The 25,517-nt window shown below is 37.0% G+C and overlaps 1 protein-coding gene and 1 pseudogene across 2 annotated transcripts in view; one reads left to right on the top strand and one right to left on the bottom strand.

The window, feature by feature from the left end:
• Nucleotides 1–2,437: 2,437 nt before the first annotated feature.
• On the top strand, nucleotides 2,438–24,248 carry LOC148957774 (uncharacterized; annotated as a pseudogene).
• LOC135687776 (uncharacterized) overlaps nucleotides 20,812–25,517 on the bottom strand; it is a 38,482-nt gene continuing 33,776 nt past the window's right edge. The window contains exons 2-4 of one of the 2 annotated variants that reach the window (XM_089114513.1): nucleotides 21,987–22,160; nucleotides 21,457–21,515; nucleotides 20,812–21,069 (exon numbers count right to left, since the gene is read on the bottom strand). In XM_089114513.1, the coding sequence (XP_088970639.1) occupies nucleotides 20,812–21,069; nucleotides 21,457–21,515; nucleotides 21,987–22,056 (387 nt within the window). In that variant the 5' untranslated portion in view covers nucleotides 22,057–22,160. Of the gene's footprint in view, nucleotides 21,070–21,456; nucleotides 21,682–21,986; nucleotides 22,161–25,517 lie in introns of those variants that run through there. The other variant, XM_089114512.1, reaches the window with a different exon arrangement.

Genomic DNA, 25,517 nt, shown 5'->3' with positions numbered 1-25,517 from the left:
TCAGTTCTTGTTGACTCATGGTTCTGGTTTAAACATAACTGCAGGCTTCCTCAAAACTTCCTGTTTATTCTGAATCAAATGTTAAAACTTTCCAACAACAAAATTTTGTTAGCCATAGCATGTCCATGGTGTTTGTTCAGACGTCAGCTGAAAACTTTTTAGACAACTAAACTCTTAAAAGTATGTCAAATCCTAGAAAGGTGACTTTTCGAGATCTAAACTGCAAAGAATTAAAATTATCACACAAAACTTTTAATTTGAGGCCCAGGTATCATATCTTTGTCACAGTTAGCTTTTGAAACACTGCAGCAACAAAACTCTAAGAAATTGAAAGAGCCAAAGTTTTTGTGCATCAGAAAGGATTCTTACTTCAACAACAAAATAACAAAATACAATTTACCGACAACAGCTAATCTATATAACTTAAGTCCTTTTCTCCATAGTCAAGTTTTTGTCTTGTTTCATTGTTCGATTTAACACCAGCATAAAGGCCATAAATTTTGTTTCAAAGGTCCGAAATTCATGTCTGCGTCATAATTATTGCTTGAAACGATCTTTGATCTAGATGAAGAACAGAAAAATGATGAAAATGTTATTCCATGGTTAATGAAAGCACGTTCTAAGGAAACCGGTAGTCACAATGCTTTGAAAAAATTTCAGAAAAAACGTTTGCCCTGAGATTTTAGCCACCCCTTTCAGCGACCGGTTTTTAGTGTAATTTCACCAAAGTAAGCATAAATTCATTTGAAATGATTTCTAGAATGATTCAATTACAATACCGAAAATTCTGTCAAAGCTATAAATAATTTCAACTTGAGAGGCAGGCAAACCCTATTTGTCTCGGTGGGACATTGCAGAAAAAAACTGAAATTTTATTTAAAAAATACTCACTTGTTGTACCAAAAAGTCAGCAAATCCGATCGTACATCTACAAAAAAGAATGTGGTTAGGAAAAGTTGCTGAAAGGATTTGAAATTAGGCAAAAAAAATTTGGGGGCTAACATTACATGATTCCCATTACAACGGGTTTCCTATGAAAATCAAATTTTCATGCATCTAGAATAAACAGCAGGGAAAATCTACCATAGTTTTTCATACTTTGATTGCAATAGAGCCAATCCAATTTCTTTTTACAACCAAAGCAGTAGAGGTAAAAATTCGCTGTGAGGTCGAGCAGCCAGCTTTTAGTGTAATTTCATCAAAAAAAGCACAAAATCGTTTGAATTAAGCAACATCAAAGAGATGTAAGAACATCACTTACTTATACTTGCATGCCACCGATTCGGATGTCAGTGAAGAAGGGGAACACCCAGCCAGCAGCCATCGCAAATAAAAAAACATGCAGCAGCAGGTGCAAACGAAATAATAACAAACAGGGTTTCAATTGATCGATCATTAAAAAAGAAAGGAAAATGACGATGAAAAGTTTATAAAAATCTAGCAAAACCAACCTGAGGTCTGTCGAGAGCACCCAGCACAACTGTATCTGCAGCTGTAGCTGTAGCGCACGACAGGACCAGCGATGACGGCTTCCAGTTCAAAAGGAATGCCAATCAGCAGTGCACATAGATTTATCAAATTCCAAATGCAAATCAATGAAATCATCAGCACACAGTAGATTCTTTGTTAAAAGTGAAGCGAATTTGAAAAGCCTCGGTGCAATTTGAACAGTTGCTGGAGGAAAAAGTTTTGAAATCTTGTGTAGAGAGCCAGAGAAAAGAGAAAGAAAGAAAGAACATTTAGAAACGCAGGACAAAGACCACTGAGAGCACTACTGATCAAGAGGATTTTCAAAGGAACCTGGGAGAAAACCGTACAAATATCTAAGAAAGGGAAGCTAAAATGAGAAAAAGAAACCCCATCAACAAAAGTTGGATGATCGAGGAGGATTTGATGCAAAATGTGCATGACTACAATGCTGTGCCAAATGTTGCTGTCATATCTGAATATAAGAAAGCTGCATTTTCTCATATTGCTAAGTATGTGGCACGGATGGGTGCCTAAAGTTGCTTGGACTGCTGCAAAGCACTTGGGTCCAAAACCAACTCACCCTCATCAGCTTTCCTTGCTTTCAAAGATCATGGTGCACTATTTAGGCCTTCACCAGGTGTCATCAAAATATGAGAAAAGACAGAAAAGCGGTTTTTAAGGATGCAGATCCCAGCTAAGAAATGCTCCAAACTGCTATTTTTAGACTGTTATATTGGGTCCCAGGCCCCAAAAGCATTTACTATAAAGCTTGGTTTCCACTATGAGTTAACGTGAGTTAATTTGAGATAATTTTGTGATCCGAGTTGGTTTAAAAATAATCTCATGAAAATTAACTCACGCTAACTCACGCTATCTCATGAGCTTGGAAACAAAATTTTTTGATTTCAAGCTCATGAGTTAACGTGAGATAACATCTTGTCAAAGGAAGCCGACGCGTGGGAGGGGAATGTGCAATCATTTGCACTTGATGTTCTTACGCAATGCATTTTCAGTGAGCAGTTTTTTGGATGCTGAAAACAGTCTTTTTTACTCGATTGTGAAAGAAGAGAGAAAAATGACTTCACTTTCGTTGCAAGATGAAGAGCTACTCGCAGAAGAAGTCAAGCTATTTCCAGTTTTGTATGACAAAACAGAAAAAGGCTATAAGGAGAAGGATGTCGTCACAAATGCGTGGGTAAAAGAAGCTGAAAAACTGGATTTTATTGAAAATGGTATTGTGTTCAATTGTTTGTTATCGCGCATATATGTCTGAAATATTTTCTTCGGTTATATTCTGTGGCACTGCGCACCTTTTTTATATATAAACTATAATTTTTTTTTATTTTTGTCGAGCAGTGGTATCAATTTTACAAATCCTTCGGTGTAAGGAACAGTTCTTAACTTCGTCATTTTTCATAAGAGCTGTAGTGTAAACTAAAAATGCCACGAGAGCAGTTCATGCCCCTTTTTCGCAAAAAATGGTATAGTGAATGAATTCATTTTTGCACAAGTAAGGGAGGCCGTGAGAAAAACTTTATATTGTTGGAAATTTTCTAAGATGCTTCCCCTTAAATGTGAAAATTAGCCTAGAAGACACATTTTTTAACCTTGACTGGCTGAAATATATCAGCTATTTGTCTTACTTTATGTATATGCACAGCAATTTAAAAATGGCGTCTCCAAATATCCTTGAATAAATCGTAATTAAGATTTTTATCTCTAGGTTCTAAAGCGCAGGGGCTGTTTAATGTTTTAAAAAAGAAATACCTCAGGAAGCGTAAAGAATTAAAAGATGCCAAAAGATCTGGTTGAGCTGCGGATGTGGTAGAAAAAGCTGAGAGAGCCTTCAAACCTTACCATTTTCTTTCTTGGCTTGATAAATTTGTCCAGTCGCGTGAAGGTCGCACCAACCTACCCCAAAAGGAAACCCGGAAAATGTTGAAAATGATTTTGCATCAATGGCAGACTATAATGATGATGATGATGATGATGAAGATGATGATGTCGTAGAAGGGAGCATCGTGGATGAACCCCCAAAAACGAGCAAGAAAATAACAGGGAAAAAAGGGCCCAAGTAAATCCATCAACGAAAGATGCTTTCATGAACGAGATGGAATTCTCCCTGATGAGAAGCCTCAATGAGACCATAGCCGAAAAGCGAAGAAAGGTGTCACAGAAAGAGGATGATGCCGAAGATCTTTTCTGCAAAGCTTTAGCATCAGAACTTAAAGAGCTGCCCAAAATAGCCAAATATATGGCAAAAAATGAAATCAGAAATGTCATTTTTAAATATCAAATGTCTGCCATGAAAAATCAGAACGAGGGCTTTGCAGTTTTTCCAACGAATTCTCCTTTGTGCCAATTTCCAAACTCCCCTGTCCCCTTTAAATCTGATATAAATTCACCTGGACCTTCGCAATACTCACAATCTCCTTCTGGATCAGCTTGGAGCATACAACAATGACGAAATAAACATTTTAAATCAGTATTCATATTTTGATTAAAATCGATTAATAATCAGCTGTTACAGAAACAAGTAATGTTATGATGGCGTTTTGTTCGTATAATGTAAAACTTGGTGACAATTAAATTCAAATTTAATGTTTGTTAAACCTGGCTTTTAAATTTGTACAGCGTAGTGTGATGTTCTCCGGACATATTGAAGTTGCCAGGGTACACTACCTTCATCACTGTTGAGATACTTTTTCAGTCGATCACGTGCTTCAATAGCATCAGTACGGGCCCGTGATCCTCTCACTGGCCTCAGTTCGTCAATTCCTCCAAAATGTGTTTCATTACACCTTTGCAGACGCCATTCACCTGGAATTATATTTCCGTCCTTGTCTTCTGAATCCATGAAACCAGAAGGGGAGTAATAAGCGTTTTCTGTCAAGCGCAGATAATTATGTAGAGCTAGGCATGCAAGGGTATACTTTTCTGCATTAGCCACGGTACCTCTGATTGGTTTTTGAAAAATTCTCCAGCGCGCTGTCAGAATTCCAAATGCATTCTCGATAACTCTGCGGGCTCTGGAATGGCTATAATTATAAACTTTTTGCTCTTTGTTTGCGTTTTGGCCCGGGTATGGACGCAGGAGCCATGTTTTTAGGGGGAAAATTTCATCTCCAAGTAAAAAATAAGGTAATGATTTTTGGTCATCGCCACACAATTTTCTTTCACCTGGTACATTCAATGCATCATCTTCAAACATTCGACCCATTTGTGAGTTAGCCAGAACTCCACTATCGTTGTTGCTTCCATACTGACCAAGGTCAAACAAAGTGAAGCAATAATTTGCATCGCAGATGGCGAGAAGCACAATGCTAAAGAAACCTTTGTAATTGTGGTACAGAGTGCCAGATAATTTAGGACATTCTATGCGCATATGTTTTCCATCAATACACCCAATAACGTTAGGCATGTTCCAAAGTTCTTCAAACTGTCTAGAAATGGTTAGCCAGTCGCTCTGCGTTGTAGGTGGGGACAGATATTTTCCTGCAAGTGAAGCATAAATTGCCTCACAGGTTTCACTGATTATTCTGCTAACAGACGATTTGCTTATTCGAAAAGAGTAGCTTAGTGACTGTTGAGCATCTCCAGTAGCGAGAAATTTCAATGTGAGAGCCAATCTTTCTGCTGCGGGTATTGATTTTCTAAATGAAGTGTCTTGCTTGGCAATTTTGGGACTCACCAGAGTCAAAAGATGATCAAAGCGCTCCGGGGACATTCTAAAGTACCTAAATAAGAAAGATTATTACTTCATTAATTCAGCTAATACATAATGCAAAATTTTATTAACTTAAGATATGATCAATATTAGCTAGGCTGCCATAAAATGGGATAGATTTGGTAATGGGATGCAAAAAATCATATGCAGATTGGTTTTTTTTTCCATTTTTACAAGTATATCCCTAAATTAAGCTGAAAACTGACTATTTTTTACAATGTTACAATGCACATACCAAAAGGCCAGAGAAATTATATACCGTAAAAGCTCTATTAAGCAATCTCTCTCTATTACGCCCCCCTCTATTAAGTCCTTCCTTATCAAGCAAAAACTCAAAATAAGCCCCCTCTCGCTAATAAACCTTCCCTCTTTTAAGTGCCCCGGGGGCTTAATAGAGCTTTTGTGGTAACTTCTGGAAACTGTAGTAGCTACACTGAGTAAAGAAAGGAAATTGGGATGGTGAAATGGCAAAACCAGGCATTGTTGCATTTTTCCGTTTTCATTTTTGATTGACTGTGGAAAATGGGGACATCAACCCCATCCCTTTATTTCGACTACAATCATATATCAAAAATATCTAAGAAGATTCCTGCGTTCAGAAATGAAGGTTCAAAAAATTAGAATTAATGATAAACAATAAGGTACCGGAAGTAATATTCTCTGTCCTCATTTCGAAGTTCCTGTACTAGACGGTGATATTCGCCAAACGTTTCTCTCTTTTCGTAGATTTTCCGTACCCAAAACCTTGGTGCAGATCGCGAACGACTTTTTAACAAAATCCTTTTCCTTCTACGTCTTCTTAGAAGCAAAAGTAAAAGAAGTTTCTCCTTTAAGGCACCCGCCATAGCTGCAAGACTCAAATGAAAGTAATTACTGGTATTTCCATACTTAAATTTATCTCAAGTGGAAACCGAATCGGTGCGTGGGTTAATTTTGTAGTTAACTCACGTTATCTCATGTTATTTCACGCTGTCTCAGACTAACTCAAAATTAAACCATGAGTTAATTTTCAATTTAACTCGGAATTATCTCACGTTAACTCATAGTGGAAACCAAGCTTAATAATATCGCTGCTAGTTGTGATATCAGCATGAAAATTAGATGGAAACTGGATGGACAATTGGCAGTCTGATATGCTCAAAGGCTTCCTTTATTTTTGCAAAGTCTTGCTCTGTCAACTTTACTTTTGAGCACCTCCATGATGAAACTGGCATTGGGGCATCAACTTTTACAATTATATTAGAAACAGATACAGACTCAATATCTTGAAATCTTGAAATTATTTGAATCAGCTGAATTCTGATGTAGGAATTCCAAAATCATCATCATCATCAATCCTTCCATCACAAATTTATTCTTAAATTGACTTGCGAGAGAACATTAGGTGGTCTAAGTTCTGCAAACTTACTCAATCCTATTTTGACTGCAGGGTTTTCTTCCTTGAAAATTCCATGTGCCTCTCTGATGCTCATATACATGTGTCTCTTTTTGCATTTTTAACTTCCCATTTTTCAAATCTAACTGTTATCAAATCTCTTTTTCCTGTTGACATCCTGCTGATGTCTTTACGAACATAAAAGTTCTTTACTGATGAAATTATCTCTGAATTAAAAGATAGCAGATGTTTACTTGGGAGATTCTGCTCTACTGGATCCTTTAATTCATTAGCCAGCCTCCTGATCACTGATACTCTTATCTCTTTGGGCGGGAAGGTAAAGCATTTTTAACAACATTAACAGCTCTACTAAGTGAGCTAATGCGTCTGTACCTCCTCGGCTCCTTTGATCGGTTGGAGTCAACCTTCCTGTTATTTTCTGCGACTCTTTTGTTTTCTGAGTCTGTCTTTTTTTTCTTCAAGTAGTTCTTTCCTTCTGCCAAGATCTTCAGCCTCAATCTTTCTCATCTCTTTAGTTTTGTATTTTCGACTGTATGCAGAATTTTTTGCCTTATAATCATCATACTAGTTCTCCCTACATAGCCTCTCTCTTCTTCTTTTCTGTCTTTCAGCAGCACTTTTTTGTTTCTTTGTTGTTTGGAGCCATTTGCATCACAATGGATGTTGCACACAAACCACAACCTTTCAAGAGAAGAACTTCTCAAGCCTGAAAGATAACCAAACCTACCAAGCATGCCAGATTTGGTTTTTACCCATTTCCATAGTTACCAACACCGAAAAGAGATTTACAGCCTCATTTACATGAGAAACTAGTATTCTTCCATATCATTGAGTATAATTCATGTCTATAACTAATATCTGGTACCCAAATGAAGAAATTAATTCCTTGACATTGTCTACACCTAAATCCAACTCATCAGTCTAATGTGACCGATGTATTGTGACTCGCGTGACAAAACTTGAAGGTGATATTTTGTGAAAATTACTGGGCTGATCAATTTAGTTTCTAGGTCACCATGGACATTTGAAAGCCAAACTTTGCTTCAAGTAATGAAACAAGAATTAAAGGAAGACAAATGAAAAGTGTGACTCGTGTGACCATTCAGAGAGGGTCTTTTCATTGTGGCATTACATAATTATTCATTACTTGCTTATTATTAATTATTCAAAAAAATTTTTGACTTCATAGACATTCTCTTATATAAAAGGAATTAACAAACATGAAAATAACAACAGAATCTCATTTATATAAATAATGAGAGCTTTTTTCTTAAAATGGTACAAGTGTCTGTCAATGACCTTTAGCAATAGTAAGGTCAGGTATAGCCATAGCCACGCCCATTATCAGCAATTATCGGGAAATAAAATCATAAATATGCTTAAGCAAGGTATTTTACCACTTAGAAAGCAACTTTTCACATTCAAATTCCAAAATATTTTTTTTCATCAATATGTGTCATTTCTATGGAAGGTCTATTTATGATATGCTAGTCTTTGATATGCTAAGGAAACACTTGACTCTGGCAAAGTACATGATAGTACTAAGGTTCTAGGTATATCTTAGAATATACAAAATGATGTTAAGGTAACGAAAAGCACCATTCTCTGTATGATTGCAAAACTTTTTTCTTCTGGCTCCGTTTCAAAGTGCAGGAACCTTGTTTTTTTAGGGCCTGGCTTATGCCAAAATCTTCTGGGTCTACGACAACATCGTCTTCAGATCCTTCCTCTTCGTCAATATCATGCTCTACATCGTCTTCATTGTGATTTTCTGTAACTATTTGGCCCTCTGGGTAACTTTGATCTGATAGGCTGACGCTATCCTCTAATTCTTGATTTCCACGCAAAAACCATGGGAGTTTTATTCGGAACACAGCCATTTCAACCAACAGGGAAACTAATGGAATTTTGGCGCCACAAGTATACATGCATGCGTGTTGTAATTTAATCACTCTTCAATCATTCAAAATCAAGATTAATCACAAATTTCTTTTAATTGACTTCGGCAGGAATGTGGCGTATGATCTGGGCCTTAGACTCCAGAGTTGTAACACGCATTGTATTGAATACTGGTTAGTTATAGGAAAAGAACATTAGCCTAAACAATTGTTACTTTCTGATTCACAGAAAATTGAAGAAGAAGAAACGAGAGAAACAAATGTTTTAGCATAAGCACAAGATATGGATAGGCATATTGGAAATATCGTGGATGCTAAGCGATACAGCACTTTGACCAAACTGTACAAGGTCTTTTTGCATATGTTCTACGAACATCAGGAACATCAGGCTGCCAAAAAAAGAAAAGCAAACAGGCTATTTAGCTGCAACTGAAATTTGTGAAACAGAAGCACATTGGATCAGAGATGCACAAGGACAAATGGAGAAATCAGGTAACATAATGAATTACCTAATGAATTACTTAATGAATCATATGAGAAATTGGCAACATGTTGAATTGCAAAAGTCAGATTAATTACCTCTGATTTGTACAAAGAGGGAAAGTTTCCAATTTTATTACCAAGAGATAACGCACTTACTGACCTTGTAAAACAGGATTGCCACTACAGAGTTGGATGTTTAGGTTTGAAGGCAACCCTAACAGAACTACATTCTAGGTTTCGGGTTCCAAGGGGTAGACAATATGTAAAAAGAATCTGAATAAATGTATTGTATGTATTGGCAAACAAGAAATACCATACAATGAACCTATAGAAGGACCCTTGCCAGGCTTTAGAATGAAGGATGTCCCACCATTTACAAATGTAAGTCAACTCTTTTACAAAGATGTAGATAGTCAGATGAAGAAATGTTACATTGTTTTTTATAACTGTTGTACCTTAGGAGCATTACATCTTGATTTAGTTATACATTTATCTGATCCAGCTTTTCTCAAGAGTTTGCTAAGGTTTGCTGCACATAGTGGTACACCATCACTAATTAATAATGACAGTGCTAAAACTTTTAATTATGCTGCTGAGTTCCTAAGCACTCTTGCAAAGAATCTGTCAGTATTTTTCTTTCTACAGAACAAATGGATAACATGGTGATTTAATCCTGAGCGTAACCCTTAGTGGGGTGGATTCTTCGGGCATCTTGTAGGATCTGCAGAGTCTTGTCTAAGAAAAGTTATAGGGAATGCAAGTCATTCCTTTGATGAATTAAACACCACACTACTAGAAGTGAAAGGTATACTTAACTCTAGGCCATTGACATTTATTTATCATGAGGTTCGTTAAGCCTGGTTTCCACTTGTCGTAATTTGCGTAAGAATCAGGGAAGTCGGCGACTATCCTGCTTCCTACGTTTCTGCATTTATTGTGTTCACACTTGGCACGAGAGTCGCCGACCTACATGCTTCCTGGTGCGCCAACTAAAGCTTAAAAAAGCGCGGCAATCAAGAAATCATTCAAAGCTTCAAGATGGCGGCTGCAAAAAATAGAGTGATACAACATGACAGACTTCTGATGCCATCATCCGTTTGCGGATAGCCCTCAAAAAAAGGAGACAAAAACGAATAGAAAACGGAGATTTTGGGTACGACTTCATTTGAAGGAGAGAAAGAACCACGGGCAATTTCATACACTGTTCAGCGAACTTAAAATATTCGACAGGGAATATTTTTTCCAGTATTTAGGCCAAGTTTATGCATAATAATTTTATGCTTTTTTAGTTGTTCATTTTGCAACAAAGTTTTGAATTTTGCAACTTTGTATTCCCTGTATAACTAATAACATCCTATTGATGACAAGCACAAAATTTAATTAATGTAGGACGCGGTGGTTTGGTAACTAGCAAAGTGGCAGTGAAGTCGACGACTATCATGCGCAGCATTCACACTGGTCGTAATTTGCATAAGAGTCATAGAAGTCGGGGACTTGCCTGCCTCAAATAGAACGCAGTTGGAAGCAGGCTTTATTAGCCCCTGACACCAAATCATTTATTGCATGGTAGGAGATTACCTCTGCTAGCAACTATCTAGAATTTCATGTTAATGAAGTCGATGAAAATACCCGCATATGCAAATAACAATTTTAGTATCTCATTAAAAGCTGAACTACTTTGCTTCTTGATGGAAAAATGAAAATCTACTCGATCATAAGCCTGGTTTCCATATAACCATAACTGCCAGTGTCACCATGCTTACAGTAGCGCCCGCACTCATAAAACAGATTTGCCAGCGTGAGGGGCTCTGCCTGGGCTCAATATAACTTTTACCAACTGATGTGTCTCGCCAACAACTAAATCCCAATGTGCTTTGCATAAAAATTGTTGCGCGAGAGTTTCTTTTATACAAAAACATGCATGTCTTTTACTTCATCATAAAACTTACCTTGCTTATCATTTACATTTGGAGTGAAAATGGAATGAAGTGAAAAGAAAGAACAAAAGTGGAATGAAGTGAAAATATAGAACAAATTTTGGGCGCTAGATACATTTTGTCAGTGTCAACTGCACGGGAAATTTCATATTCTGTTTATGGAATTGAGGGACCATCAAGAAGACTACTTATGGTTTGTTATATTTTCTTACGCATGTTTTTGCTACTCCCGTGTAACAACGCCTGTTCTGACAATTTTGTATGTTAACATACAGTTTTATTCTATTTCTAAACTATGATGCTTCCTTTTATTACTACATGCTTTGTTAGAAGAAACCCCTTTCCAAAAGGACTTACCATTAACCCTTTCCTGCCTATACCGGCCAAAACCGGCCGCGATATTTTTCCTCTTTATGGCCTATACCGGCCCAAACCGGCTGCCCATATAAGGTCTGGTTGTGTCAATGTTTAGAAGCTAACAATGAGCTAGATCGTTGCTCTTTTGTAATTGAACAAAAGCTAGATGATTGACCAATCCAAAACAGTCATTTGCGCATATATTAACAAATATTATAGGACGTAAACAAACCTCCAAATTTTCAAATCTCAACCGAGAAATAACCATGGAGCCATCTTTCATAACGGAACGCGAATACGCAGATATTTTTGGGGAAAATAGTGACAAAGAAGAGTTTTTTGGCTTTGCAGAGGACGAAGTAAGATCGGATGTTGGTTTTAGTGACTTGGCATCGTCATATAGTGATAGTGATGTTGTTGAAGAGGAACAAAGTGGGGATGAAGTCGGAGATATGTTAGGCCAAAACGCATGGGCAAGGGACCTCACAGATACTGACTGTCTTGAATTTCAGGAAGAAACAGGTCCAACGTTTCAATTTAACCCTCAATAAGAAAGTGAAATTGACATTTTTGAAAAAATATTCACTTTTGCTTTGTTGCAGTTTATCGTCAAAGAAACAAATCGGAATGCACGTGAAAAGCTTCGCGATAATGAGCAACGCCTTCGGCTTTGGGAAGATGTAAATGAAATTGAACTGCGGGCCTACTTTAGGGTTTTAATTGTGATGGGCATAACAAATCTGCCAGAACTTCACATGTACTGGTCGACTGACCCAATGTATGGGAATGAAGGGATCAAAAAAGTATTTTCTCGTGACCGCTTCAAAGAAATTGAACGGTTCTTACATTTTCAAATTTAGCTGAGGAACCGAAATGCGGAGAGCAGGGATATGATTGCCTTTTCAAAGTTCGTCATATTTTGGAGCATACACGGGAAAACTTCAAAAAAGCATACAAACCAGGAAGAAATTTGTCAATTGATGAGGGAATGATTGCCTACAAAGGAAGAATTGGTTTCAAGCAGTATATGCCCCAGAAGCCAACCAAGTATAGGATGAAAGTTTTGTTTTGTGCAGATCCACAAATGGCTATTTGCTAAACCATGAAGTTTACCTCGGTAAAGAACGAGAAGGCCAAGACTTGTATGCAGGGAAAGGATTGGGATATTATGTTGTCATGAATATGACCGAACCTTATAATGGCAAAAGTCACCATGCCTGCTTTGACAATTTTTTCTCGTCTCCTCACCTGATGGAGGATTTGTTATTTGATAAACAAACTTAGGCTTGTGGCACGGTAAGAAGAAACAGGCAAGGCCTACCAAAATTTGATGGAAAGAAAATGGGGAAAGGGGACATAATTGTCCATCAGAAAGGGGAATCAAACCTAATGTTGACAGCATGGAAAGTTAAAAGGGAAGTTAATGTCCTCTCTACGAATTCTTTCCCCCTTCGAGCCTCCTAGAAACATTATTCGCAGAGGAAAGAAAGGCGTGCAAGAGGTAGTTGAGAAGCCGGCCGTTGTTTGCCTATACAATGCCTTTATGATCAGTGTCGATCTGTCAGACCAGCTTCGATCGTATTATCCACTTGGGAGAAAAGGCCATCGATGGTATAAATATATATTTTGGTTTCTTTCGATTGGAAACGCAATGGTTTTTCGCCAATCTGTTGCGATGCAGATGATCGGAGGCTATTGTGGAAGGAAAAGTGCAATGAAAAAGAACATAGCCTACAACAGATGCGACCCAGAAACAATCAGGGAAGAGGCAAAATATGTCCACTCTATTTGTAAAATTGAAGGCAGAAAAAAAGAGTGCATACAATGCAAACGCCTCGGCAGGAAAATACCAAAGAGAAGGCCGAGGGAGACATCCTGGAAATGCAGCCACTGTGACATCCCTCTCTGCAAAGACAATTGCTTTTTAGAGTACCATTCCTAACAAACACTTTTTTACTAACCAGAGCATTTACCTACTAACAGTGTGCTACTAATTGTCATTTTATTTGTTATAAAGTTTGTTTATTTGGGATTTATGATAAAAAACGTTGACCTGTCTTTTGTTTTCGCTTGATTCTACTGCTTGAAGAAAATATCGAAGGTTATTTTGCAGAAAATTTTTGAAAGTATAACACTTTGAGATATTGCAAAACAAATGAAAAAGTTTTTTGGTAGTTAAATTAATATAATTTCTACTGTGCACGTATTTTATTTTCAGTACTATGCTACTGCTGCATAGGCCTGTAAACGGCCAGTCCCACGGTGAGATTTTGGGGTGCAAAATTCAGGCAGGAAAAGGTTAAAACCCCCAAAGTTTAAAAATCTTTTAGGCATAGCTGTCCACCTGTAATAAAATTTCCTGAGAAATGTTAAAAAGTGTTGTTGTGAATAACCTTACAAAACTATATACTTTTTATATGTCTTTTTCAAATACACAAATAAGAAACTTTTATTGCATAAATGTTGTCAATATTGGTAAGGCTGCTTTAATTGTTCCATAACTTTAGTAAAGCCACTTTAAATGCTTCATATCATCTCCAATCTCAGGCTACACTGCGGCCATATCCAGACTTTCCCTTCATTCCTTTGATGTATTTGGAAGATTTTGTCATTATTTTTTTAAATCATGTCTGTGATTTGAATTAATCGATTCCAACTCTTGCTGAAACCTCTCTGTGGCAAGGAGGTCGTTGGTGGGTCGCAGGTAGATCACCAGTAGGTAAAAGTTATATGAAAACCAGGCTTTAGGGAATATCACAGCCATAGAGTTACAGCGGAAGTATACATTCAACAAGGAGACATTGTTTTGATCAAAGTAGAAAATTTGAAGCACAACCAATGGAAAATAAGACAAATTGGAGACCTAATCTTTGGGAAGACCGGAATAATCAGAGGAGCTAAAGTAAGGACTCGCTGCAAGAGTTAGATAGATTACTTAACCCTTTATTTCTAAACGTTGTTGTGGGACAACAAAATCAATTCCTCCAATCCATAGTTATTCAAATAGAATGCTTATATAACAGCCTCTTTCTCATTCTGGAATTACAACGTGGTCAAAAGCAATTGATTTTCAAAGATGACCGATTGATGTTTTTGGCAGAACGCATAACATCATATTTCAATATGTACAAAATTTTGAAGGTAAGTGTATATTTTCAAAGAGAATGCATTTAGGCCCACGTTTCAAAATTGATTTACAAAGATTTTAGAGGGGTTTTGAGCTTATTTTTTGGTGTTTCTAAGTAATTTATCTCCAATGTTGCATTGTTAGGGGTTTTTACAGTGACATTGGTGCTATTTTTCATGTTTTGGATTGCTTAATTGTAACTGAGATGATAGTTTGTTGTACGCTTTCTCTGCAGAATGCGGTTCAAAGCCAGAAGCATTTATAAAAGTAGTGTAACAAGACAAGGTGTCGAGAAGCAGCTTAAAAAGCAGCTTAAATATTTATATTCATTGCTTGAAAGAAAGTTGATAAGCCATGTAGCTGAACAAACAAATCTTTATTCTGTTCAATGTATAGGAAGATCGCTCCAGACAGACGAAAAAGAAATTGAGCAGTTTTTAGGAAATCTGATCATGATGGGAGTAATAAACTACCTTCAATATAGAATGTATTGGTCATCAGAAACACGAATTCCTCTCATTGCTGATACAACCAGACTGACCATATTTGAGAATTTGAAAAGATTCCTGCATTTCAGTAATATAACTAGTCACAATAGTATATATGACCTTGAGATTTACACACGGAAGCAACTAGATCCAAGAATCTAGTAAAGTTGACCAACTTGGATCACCTACCAAGAAATGTCGGCCATAAAGTCTATTTGTTTAGCAGTATTGAGCTGGTAACTAACTTAGAGAAAGAGTGAATCTGGGCTGTTGGAACATTTTGTGCAAATAGGCTACTTCGTGCACAAGCTATTCTGAAGAGCAAAAAAGAGCTGGAAAAACAAAGTCGCGGAGCATATGATTCTTATGTGGATGCCAACTCGAACACAGTCCTTGTTCGTTGGCAGTCCGTGTTTTGACCCTGATCTAATCATTCAAAGGAATTGAGCTTGGAGATCTTGTGAAGCGATGGAGTAGAATAAGAAAAGAAAAAAATTGATGTCCCTTGCCCAAAAATTGTTGCTCAGTATAACCAACATATGGGAGGAGTTGACCTTTGTGATATGCTGTTAGCATTATACAGGATCAGGCTTGGAACCCACAAGTGGCACATGCACATTGTGTATTATCTTATTGGTATATGCATTGTGAATGCTTGGCTGATGTATCGCAGACATTGTGATCAAAGAAAGGAAAAAAAGGAAGGATATGTTGACGCTGCTGCAATTTCATTCCAAGATTGCCCACTCTTCAGTCCTTGCGGGTAAAGCAGAAGGTTTGAGCCTGTATGCTCTCTTGAACTGAATGGAAGTTGGGTTATCTGAAATTCCCCCCTGCTGCCTAATTGACCCAAAAAAGTTGTCCAATGCCAATGGATCCTGGTTTAATTGCCTAGATACCAAAAAACTTATATTGAAATTGCCATGCAATCTTGACCAAAGTTCTGAAATTGCATTCAATGAAATACACCATCCTTTTAGACACTTTAGATAATGTGTACGGTCTTCACCTTTTGCTCCATTAACTACCCTGATGGATTTTATGAATCTCACTTTCATCTTGGCAAACTGAGGGGGGCTGATGTGTTTTGGATTCAATTTAGGAACAGTTCTGATGGCAAGCTCCTGTTCTTTTTCAAAAAATGAGCTGATGTCTTTACATGATGCTATACTGACGACAGCACTTCTCAGTACCTCTGTGAAGAATACTCCCAATCTTTCTGAAACAACTGATGCTGAAAAACACAACTTTTACGCCAAGGTGCTACAAATAACAGCTAAGGTACCTAGGATCATCTGCAACATCACAAATAAAGTTGATTGAAGAATAGATGAATTTTCAGTCAAGAAAATTTAAAATGCAGAGAAAATTCTAATTCAGTCAGCACACATGACTTTTGACAAAGCCTACCTAAAGAAAATAGAACCTTAGCTTGACATATTCAAGAACATGGATGGAACTAAGTTGCGGTGTGACTAAATATATCAAATCTAGAGGTGCAAGCTAAGAATCCTGTTCTACTACCAAGAGACAGCCACTTGACAATCCCCATCATCTGTCAAAGCTATGCGAATGTCACGCATAACGGTGGAAGAAAACTCTTGCAGACTTGGTGTTGAACTCACAGCCTTTCAGTTATTTTTATTCATTTTAAGTGCAAGAGCCACTAATGCCTGCTCAACGTGTAATTTGGAGAAACTGCTCAGCTTACCAGAATGCTTTCTCAAAGAATATGTCAACTATGACCTGATGGCAGATGTTGTGAAGAGCAGGAACAACATGCAGTGTGGGTTTTGAGGCATTATTCGCATTGTTGGAATAACGAACACCTAACCAATCTCTGCTCAAGAGGAAAATGTTCGAAATCAAATGGATTAGAAACTCCCTTGTATTATGGATTTTATTAGGGGACACAATAATGTAACCTGCAGTGCCGTTTTAAGCTTCAATGGCTATTTCATAGAATGTCCGATACAAAAACTCCCCCCCCCCACGCCCTAGAGCTTTCTCCAGAAATGAAAGAGGCCAATGCACCAAAGGATAATGTACAAAAGCCTGAAAACAAACAAGACAGAAGAGAAAGGCAGCAGTCATCGAGTAGGAAAGCATTCATATCGTTGACCAGCTTCAAGCAGATGATGATCTACGAGCATAACTGATCAAATGGGAGTGCGGGAAGTTGTGGTGGCACCTTGCTGCATTTGGAACTAGTTTAGGGCTAGGGGTAAAATTTTTTATGAATAGTTTCTTATCAGTATAACGTAAAGAGCTCATTTGTTCCATTGATTAGTTCCTAGGATTACGAGCAAAGAAGGGAACAGACTGTCTCTTAGGTGCAGAATTCTAGCAAAACTCTCACAGATTTTCATATTTTCCATAAATTTTTCAAGAGCTTGAGTTCAAATGCCAGTGCCAATAACGCCAACACACATCTGCAAAAGCTTTGCTTTAACATTCAATGAATTGTCATGGTAGCAAGGCCTGTTTCAACTTGGATGCTCATAATCCTAGTTGTGCATCGCTATTCACACTAGATATCGTGTTGTAAAGTTCTTAACACTCAAACAAATTTTAATGGAAGATGCTACAACAAAAATCTTAATGGATTGAGGCAAGATGCACAAGATATTTGGAGATTTAGATTAGAGCTATATAGGTCCATGCTAGATTGCTATCCAGGAGCTGCAGCTCCCCTCGTTATCCGAACAAGGACAAAGTTTTACAAATTTTCTTACTTTGGCAAAACTACATCTTGTTGCAGCTATCAGATACAACGAGACTCATTTCTCATGCTTGCCTTACTCTCCGGCGATATCCAATTAAATCCAGGTCCAGTTAAGCAGCCTTTTTCTGTATGTGAGAACCGGGGGTTGGTATTCACAGAGCATTTTGATGTGATTATTGTATGCAAAACTGTCATTTTGGGAAGAAATGTGGAAATGTTAATCCTAGACAATATTAGGTCATAAAACTTTCAGTGCCAAGACCATGGGTATGTCCCCTTGCCTAGCCCTATATGAGCAGACACAGCAACAACAACATCAATCATGACAGCAACAAGAAACGTGAATTGGCAAAGTGGATGGAGAACGTCCATAAAATATACATAAAACTTCATCTGGGTCTTTGTACCCCTTTGAATGGTAAATTGCAAAACAGTTTCTTTCCTTCTTTACACATAGATGTACCTCACAACCACTGCATGTTATTTCTGATCTACGTTGTTTGTCACCATAATAGGCACACACTCTGCAATGACCACAACTTTCACTGAATACCAGAAGGTGGGCAACTCCAGATGCAAACATAGAAACATTCCTTACAGCTGCTGGAGGGGCTTCACCACTTTCTATTTCAGCCAGTTGTCTTATGACTGCCTGTTTGTAGCTTAATTGGTCACAGTCCTTATTTCTTTGTAAGTGGGATCTCTCAGGGTGAGATTTACAAAATTTCTCAAACAGGATATATGAGTTGACTATTGCAATATTCAGCAAATGAAGAAAGAAAACTTTCCAATATTTTTTAACATTTCTTAAAACATTGTAAGAACCAATGAGTTGATCTGATTTGTCAACACCTTTCATATTTTTGTTGTAATCCTCTATTGCCTTTGGCTGGAGAAATTCTTTTACTCCAAATACACCAGTCTTGGAATCTTTCTGTCTTCTTTTGCAAGTGGATGTCTCAGAGCCTGAATGAATGGTTGACAACAGAGTCACTAAGGCATTGTCCTTCCACTGCTGTATCATTTTCTTCTCTTATTCGTCTCTGGTGTCCTCTTTGTGCCTTCTTTGACCGGTTCTTCAATACTTTTGGGAAGTATTTTCTATTTCCTGCAGTTACCCCACAGCCTATAATTCCTCTATTTTTTAACTCACAGAGCAAGGGAATAGAGGTATAGAAGTTATCTGTATACACTCTATAGCCTTGCCCTGTTAGATCAGCCATCAGCCCAACAACTACATCATAACCAATGCCCATTGCAGATGGTTTTGTACTGCGTTTTCCAAGATATACATCAAATGCATAAGTGTAGCTCGTTTTTGAATATGCGAGTACAAAAAATTTGATGCCCCATTTTGTTGGTTGTCTTGATGTATTGCCGGATGCCTGACCTATTTTTTTATTTCACCATTCTTTCATCAATAGCCACTTCTCTATCACCCTGAAACAATTCTCTGCATTTATTCTGGATATCTTCATAGATGTATCGAATTTGCCTAAGCTTGTCATTTCATTCTCTTCAGCTGGATCATTTCCATGAAAGAAAGCCATAATGGCTCTAAATCTCTTCCTAGAAGGAACTAGTCTTTTAGCCCAGGAACCAGAATATAATGTGGCAGATGACCAGTATAAATCCTGTCTTTTTAGGTCAACCAGACCCATGAAAACTAGACAAGCGATAAAATTTTTGAATTCCCCAACAGAGACCTCTGACCACCCAAATTCAAAATTTTGATAAGACCTGTTTGCTGCAATGTGGGCTGATGCATATTTGTTGGTAAATGAACACAGCATTCCAATCAATTCTTCTGTAGAAAATAACATGAAGAAGGAAAGTTCATTTGCAAGCATGGATAATCTTCCTGCACAGGTCCTTGCATTAATTTGTATACCCGGCCCTCTATTTGGCATGAATTTTATTTCTGGAACATAGTTAGCTTCAGTTGGATAGCCTTCTTGTCAGTCTGAATTAGCTAATGTTATTGAGCTTGAGGCTGCTTGCCTAACTGGAGATGAAGTTTTTCTTCTGGCTATGAGCCGTTGTTGTTTTTTTCAAAGGAGGCTTCTTTTTGGAAGAAACTGAAATCTCATCCTCGCTATCTTCATCAGAGCTGTCTTTGTTGTTGTTTGGTTGCGGCCTACTGACAACATCTGAGTCAGGATAAACAGTCAGCTGATATTCTTCGAGAAAATTCGGATTTTTTGATTCAACAGTAAAAATAATTCGCAATCTGGATCGATAAAAACTTGGTATCATTTGAAAGAGCAAAGCACGCTGAACATTTTGATAAAACCTCCCTTTAGATTTGAGGCCTCACCCGCAACCGCTGACCAAAGTTTTCACTGGTACAAATTTGTACCAGAATCAGGGGTTTGGCCAGAAAAGAGTTTTAAGCCTCTAGCCATTCTTTGTCTTTCTTGTTCACAAAACTTTTCTCTGATGTCAAACATGGCACATCGGAAAAATGAAGGCAACCACTTGAATCTCCTGTCGCAAGGACTGTTGTACATTCAAATTTTGTGCTGGTCTTTGCAAAGTCAAAAAGTTTATAGGAAATGAATGTCTGTGATACATTGTACAGTTTGCTTATTAATACCACATGACAGCCAATGAACATTTCACATTGGTGGTGATTCCACGAACTTCATCAATATCGGACCAGATCTTATGGAATCAACTTCATTAATGTTGGATTGATGTGGGTGTCCACAAATAAAATAGTCTTTCCGTGCAGAAGAAACAAGGAAGATTCGCCTTTATTTGTTGAAATCACCACACTTCTCTTTTTTTCAGGAAGTGCAGACAATCAAAGTGAAATTCAAGAAGACAGTCATCTTCAGCATGCTCAAGGTACACATCTTCCTTCAATTCAATGGAGGAGCTCAAGTTTGAAACACAATTATGTGACTGCCTCTGTTCCAGAGTGCAGAACCAAGTCAGAAATGAAAGTGGGCAATCGGTCTCCCTCAAGAGCAGCTTCAAAATTTCGCTCAGAAGTACTTCCATTCTGCGATGGAGGTGAGGGATCTTGTAGTCTGAACAGACGAAGTAAAATCCCAAGATGATGCAACGAAATATACAAGTATTAGAACATCCATTATCTCAAAACAGGAATTGAAACTTTCACTTGACAAGAGTAATATTTCAGAGTTTTCCTCTTCTGTTTTTTCAACAATGTACACATCATCCGACAACCAGTGTTATCAGCCTGTGTGAAAAACTTCAGTTTCTTCGAAAGATAGGCCTTCAGTCTCATCTTCATTGTTCAATTCCTCAAAGGCTTGGTACAAATTATTTTCCAAGGAGGATTGGTCTTCAGGCTCATTATCGACAAGCTTTCTGTAGGTGTTGGCAGCAAGGTCAATTTGTACATGTGGGAAGTGCATTCTCTTCTCGATGACAGCAAGAGCTTCTTGGGCAACAGAAGAACTGCTTAATATGGCATGATATCCAGTCTTTATCTGTTGATATAAGAAAATTAGCCAAAATTGAGCCAAAATCTATGAACATTGTCAGTCGTAAAAGGAACAGATATTTGATAGCTTTTTATAAAGTTATCTCCAAAGATACCCACTCAGTTGTGTTTGATTCAATGGTTTTTGTAGATTAACAAAAGATCTTTGGAGAGAACAATCAAAACGCTAAAATAAACCTCTATTATCAAGGTAACAAATAATATACTAAAATGCGTGCGGCACAATTATTATAATTATTATTATTATAGAAAAAAATTTTCCTGGTTCAATTTACTTACATTGGTCGTAACAAATAATAGTTCAGAAAGACAGTAAATATGTAAAAGCCCAATGAAAAGATAATCTATTCCTGACAGAAAAGATACTACTTACCGATGGATCCCTAAGAGGTATTTCCCTTGGTGGTGAATGTGCTGCAATGCCCTCTCTCGCTGTAAAAAATAGCACATAGATGAAAATTACTGTTTCTATAACAAATTTTAAAAAAATACCGCAATAAGTAAGTTTATCAGTTACAAATTCACAAAGCCTTGAACCCTGATAAATGTTTCTTTCATCAGAGTAGTTCACGAAATAGTCAGAAAACCTACCCATCATATCATTTAGTTTTTCAAGGATTTCTTTTTTTCTATACGCTAGTTTAGGCAATACACAGGACCTATAATATTTAACATTGTCCTTTATTTCACAAAGAAGCTAGGAAAATTATTTTTTCAATCTGGTTGTGAGAAGCATCTTCTCCACCACAGCTCTCTTTGAATTCATTGTCTCATCTAAACCAGACAAAAAGAGAGTAGATAAAATACTACCAACTATTTCTCAATACAGCAACAACAGAGGTGAGATAATAAGATCGAAAAATATAACTAGTTATTTTTAAGATTAATGAGCTTCAAACTAACCTAACAGAAGCGAGTTTTCATGCCAAAGTATTTCCCCACGGGCAACTTCTTTTTCTTTGGCGATTGGCATCTGGTAATCAGCTGCAACGTAGTTGTATGCCTCAATTTTTTGCCTGAGACTTTCTTTTTCCTTTTTGCACTTCTTTATCAATTTAACAAAATGTTTCAAAGAATCTGAAGGAAAAATTGCAAACTGTAAACACTAGAAAGGGAGGTCATCTACCCTACATATTGATGTAGAAGCAAATATCATGAGTCTTTAAACTAATGATTGAAAACAAAAAATCAGTTAACCGCAAAGATGTCTGGAATTAGTCAACATTTGGAAGATGGACAAAAACGATCGTTCAATTTCTTGTTGGAAGAAATGTCCAAGCTTGATGCGAAGTTGGATTAGAACCTGAAGGTTGTCCTCTTCAGAGAGACAAAATTTCCTGAAGTGCAAATGCATGCTTTTCATCAACAGATCAGGCCTGGCATAATTTTCATCCAATAATCCATGCTCTCAATTTAATTTCAGGAGCAAAGGTCCAGAAAAATGGCAACAGTGTCAGGGACCTGATCGAAAGTGGAAGTTCAGCAAGAACCAGAACATACTCTTCTATCTCAATCACGTCTGTATGAGTGTTATCCATTGACTCAGCTAGAAGAAGCGGTGACAAGAGCTTTACTAAATAGTCTTCGCAGTCCTTTCAGAAAAGGATGAAATTAAAGAAAAAACGGAATTAAACTAGAGGCCTTGGCTAATCTTCCAGCACCAACCTCATCAATCATTCAAAACATTTACTTTCTTATTCTCCTTTTACTTATCTTCCAGCACCAACCTCATCAATCGTTCAAAACATTTACTTTCTTATTCTCCTTTTACTTTAATGAACTAGTCTAGCTATTCAAATTAATTTCTCGATCTCAACGTGTTCACCTTGCAATCGGGACAGTTGAAGCATCTTGTTGTAAAAACCTTCTTGTTTTTGAAACATTGTAACCCTCTAAAAGACTAGCTATATGATATGCTCCTTGTGTAGCAACCTGGTTCAAAGTGATCTGAGCAGAGGACCGGATTTTAAAATTCTTTTGGATGAAAATTGGGCCAATGTTTTCTAACAAATTTAGTCCACTGCCAGCGTACAGCAGGGTCCTTTGGAAAACGATGGATGCTTATACCCTTATTATAACTGTCATTACAACAGCTTTTATGGTCTAGAGTGTCTGCAACACATCATAGACCACTACAACCTTAGTTTTGTTACTTAACTCCATAGCTAATCTAAATTTTCTGTATATAGAAATGGGATGTAAATATTGCAAAACACCACACGTTTCCATAACTTCATGTCATAACATTCATAATAATTAAAGTTGACAGTGAGCAGTCGGTGCCACTCTTTCTTTGAAAATCTGAAGTCAGTATCGCCCTCGTAGTTTAGCCAAAATTTCTCTAAACACATTGAATTTTTGGATTATAAGAAAATTTATTCCGGGGATTCAGGATTGAACCAACAAAATTACTTTCATTTACTCTTCAAAAGCTCTTTACTTAGTTCTCTACAGTCTGCCTCCCTTTCCCCAGATTCCCAATGAACTTTTTGATGTTTGCTGTTCACGACCTCATCACTGTTGCCTGAGTTTAGGCTAATGTATGGATACCGATAAGATGTTCTTGGTTTAATGATAAGTGATCATCTCTGAAGTCTTAAATAGAACTGAGGAAAGTTACCATCCAAATTTTAAGAAGAAGGCAAGTGTCTTTCAACATGGCATTGTACCTCTCACCATTGATGTCAAACTCATCCAATCGCTGAATGATTGAAACAGTTAGAATCTGGTAATTAAGAAGTGATATGGTACAAATCAGTTGCAAAAATATGCCCAATTCAAAGCTTTTTATTCATATTCAAACCTCTACACAGAATCTGGTTACAACACAAGCATGGTCTTACTTTTCACGTTTAGTTTCACTGCATTTTCATTATAAGCTAAAATATCCCTTTTTGTTCTATCTACAAAAATTAATTATACAAATATAGTTTTGTAATCTACACAAGTGACAATGAAAAGTTACAGAGCTCAAGTACAATGAGAATAATATACAATTAAATGTAGAACGACCAAATTCATTAGTATTGAGTTTTTCACCATGGTCGCTGCAAACCATGATTCTTTTTGCCGAGTAACCACCAGACGCCCACACTCCTCTGAGCACCAGCCCTGCTTAAATATGAATGTGAGAAAACACAAATATGACAAAAATAATCTTGCTCCCTTTGATTTGCAGCCCTTTCCATGATGGAATGTGTAGTCATATTATTAGTTTTCAAAAGTAAAACCTGTCTACAGATATTTCAGCTCCTATTTTGAAATTTTGAGCCTCTTCTTAGACGTGAAAGAATCACACACCTGGTGTAGAGTTAACATACCAGTTGTCAGGAACCAAAACACTCTACAAGAGGATGAGGCTGGGAGTCTAAAAACACTGCTATCTGTAGAGAGAATGGACTATTCACATTATATACAAAAAGTAATGTGAAAGAATGGACTGTAGATGTGCAAAAATTTGTACTACAAATGTTCAGTTCAATCGTAATAAATTTCGTATAGCATGAAGGTCAAAGGTCGTTTTTGAAAAAGTTTCAAAACTAATTTGTTTTTTAAAGTGCCAGTGTTTTTTAAATTGAGCTAAAGATGACTTTTTGAAGCATTTTTATGCTGAACAGAATTGTATATCTATTTAAAGTATTTTATGTTGAAATCCATGACAAAATATCTGCTAAATTTTTTTGAATGACAGCAACAAATTCTGTCCTTCCGTGTGACATCATGACTTTAATCTAATGGAACTTTTTTCAATCTATATTTCGAAAAAACTTATTTGAATCTATGTCACTTATTGTGTAGTTTTGAAGGATAAAAGAGGATTAAATATTATGAATAGGCCTAAAATCACATGGACAATGGAACATGATGTGCTGCTGTGTCGAGAAATTCTGGCTGAAGAGCCTTATCAGTTTAAACATGGGTCAAAGGTTTATCTAGTCTGGTCGATCCATACACCAATTCGACGTACGGCCTCATTTTGGAAATTTTGGAAACTTCATTATATGACTTTTTTAAGCTCAGAGTTGGTATTACCACCATAATTTTAGGATGGTTATAATTTTTATATAGGTGAGCAATAGCATTAAAGGGCTGCTGATAATGATGTTCCTACAACTACATTTGATAAAAAGATCTAGAGAGTTGTTGCATGACTGTTGCCTTTTGATGAATTTACTGACTAAATAAATAAATACAAAACTGGGCGTATACACATAGGTCGATTCTTGCTGTTATTGCTATTGATAGAACTTCATGTATGCATTTTTCCTGAACTCTGTTTCCTTAGATATATACAATGTAACTTTCAGAACCACAAAAGGGCGCATAGCTTGAAATATTTTCTATCTGTTCTTCAGTACTTCATTTCTTCTTACTGCCAATTTAATGTAAAATATCCTTTTTAACCTGATATTTTATGTTAGTATAATCGTATCA

Source organism: Rhopilema esculentum, chromosome 20 (assembly GCF_057945365.1).
Source record: "Rhopilema esculentum isolate cy_ngs chromosome 20, ASM5794536v1, whole genome shotgun sequence".
In the NCBI taxonomy this organism is placed as follows: domain Eukaryota; kingdom Metazoa; phylum Cnidaria; class Scyphozoa; order Rhizostomeae; family Rhizostomatidae; genus Rhopilema; species Rhopilema esculentum.
Note: the sequence above shows the minus strand (reverse complement) of the source record. Positions and strands in the feature narration are given on the sequence as shown.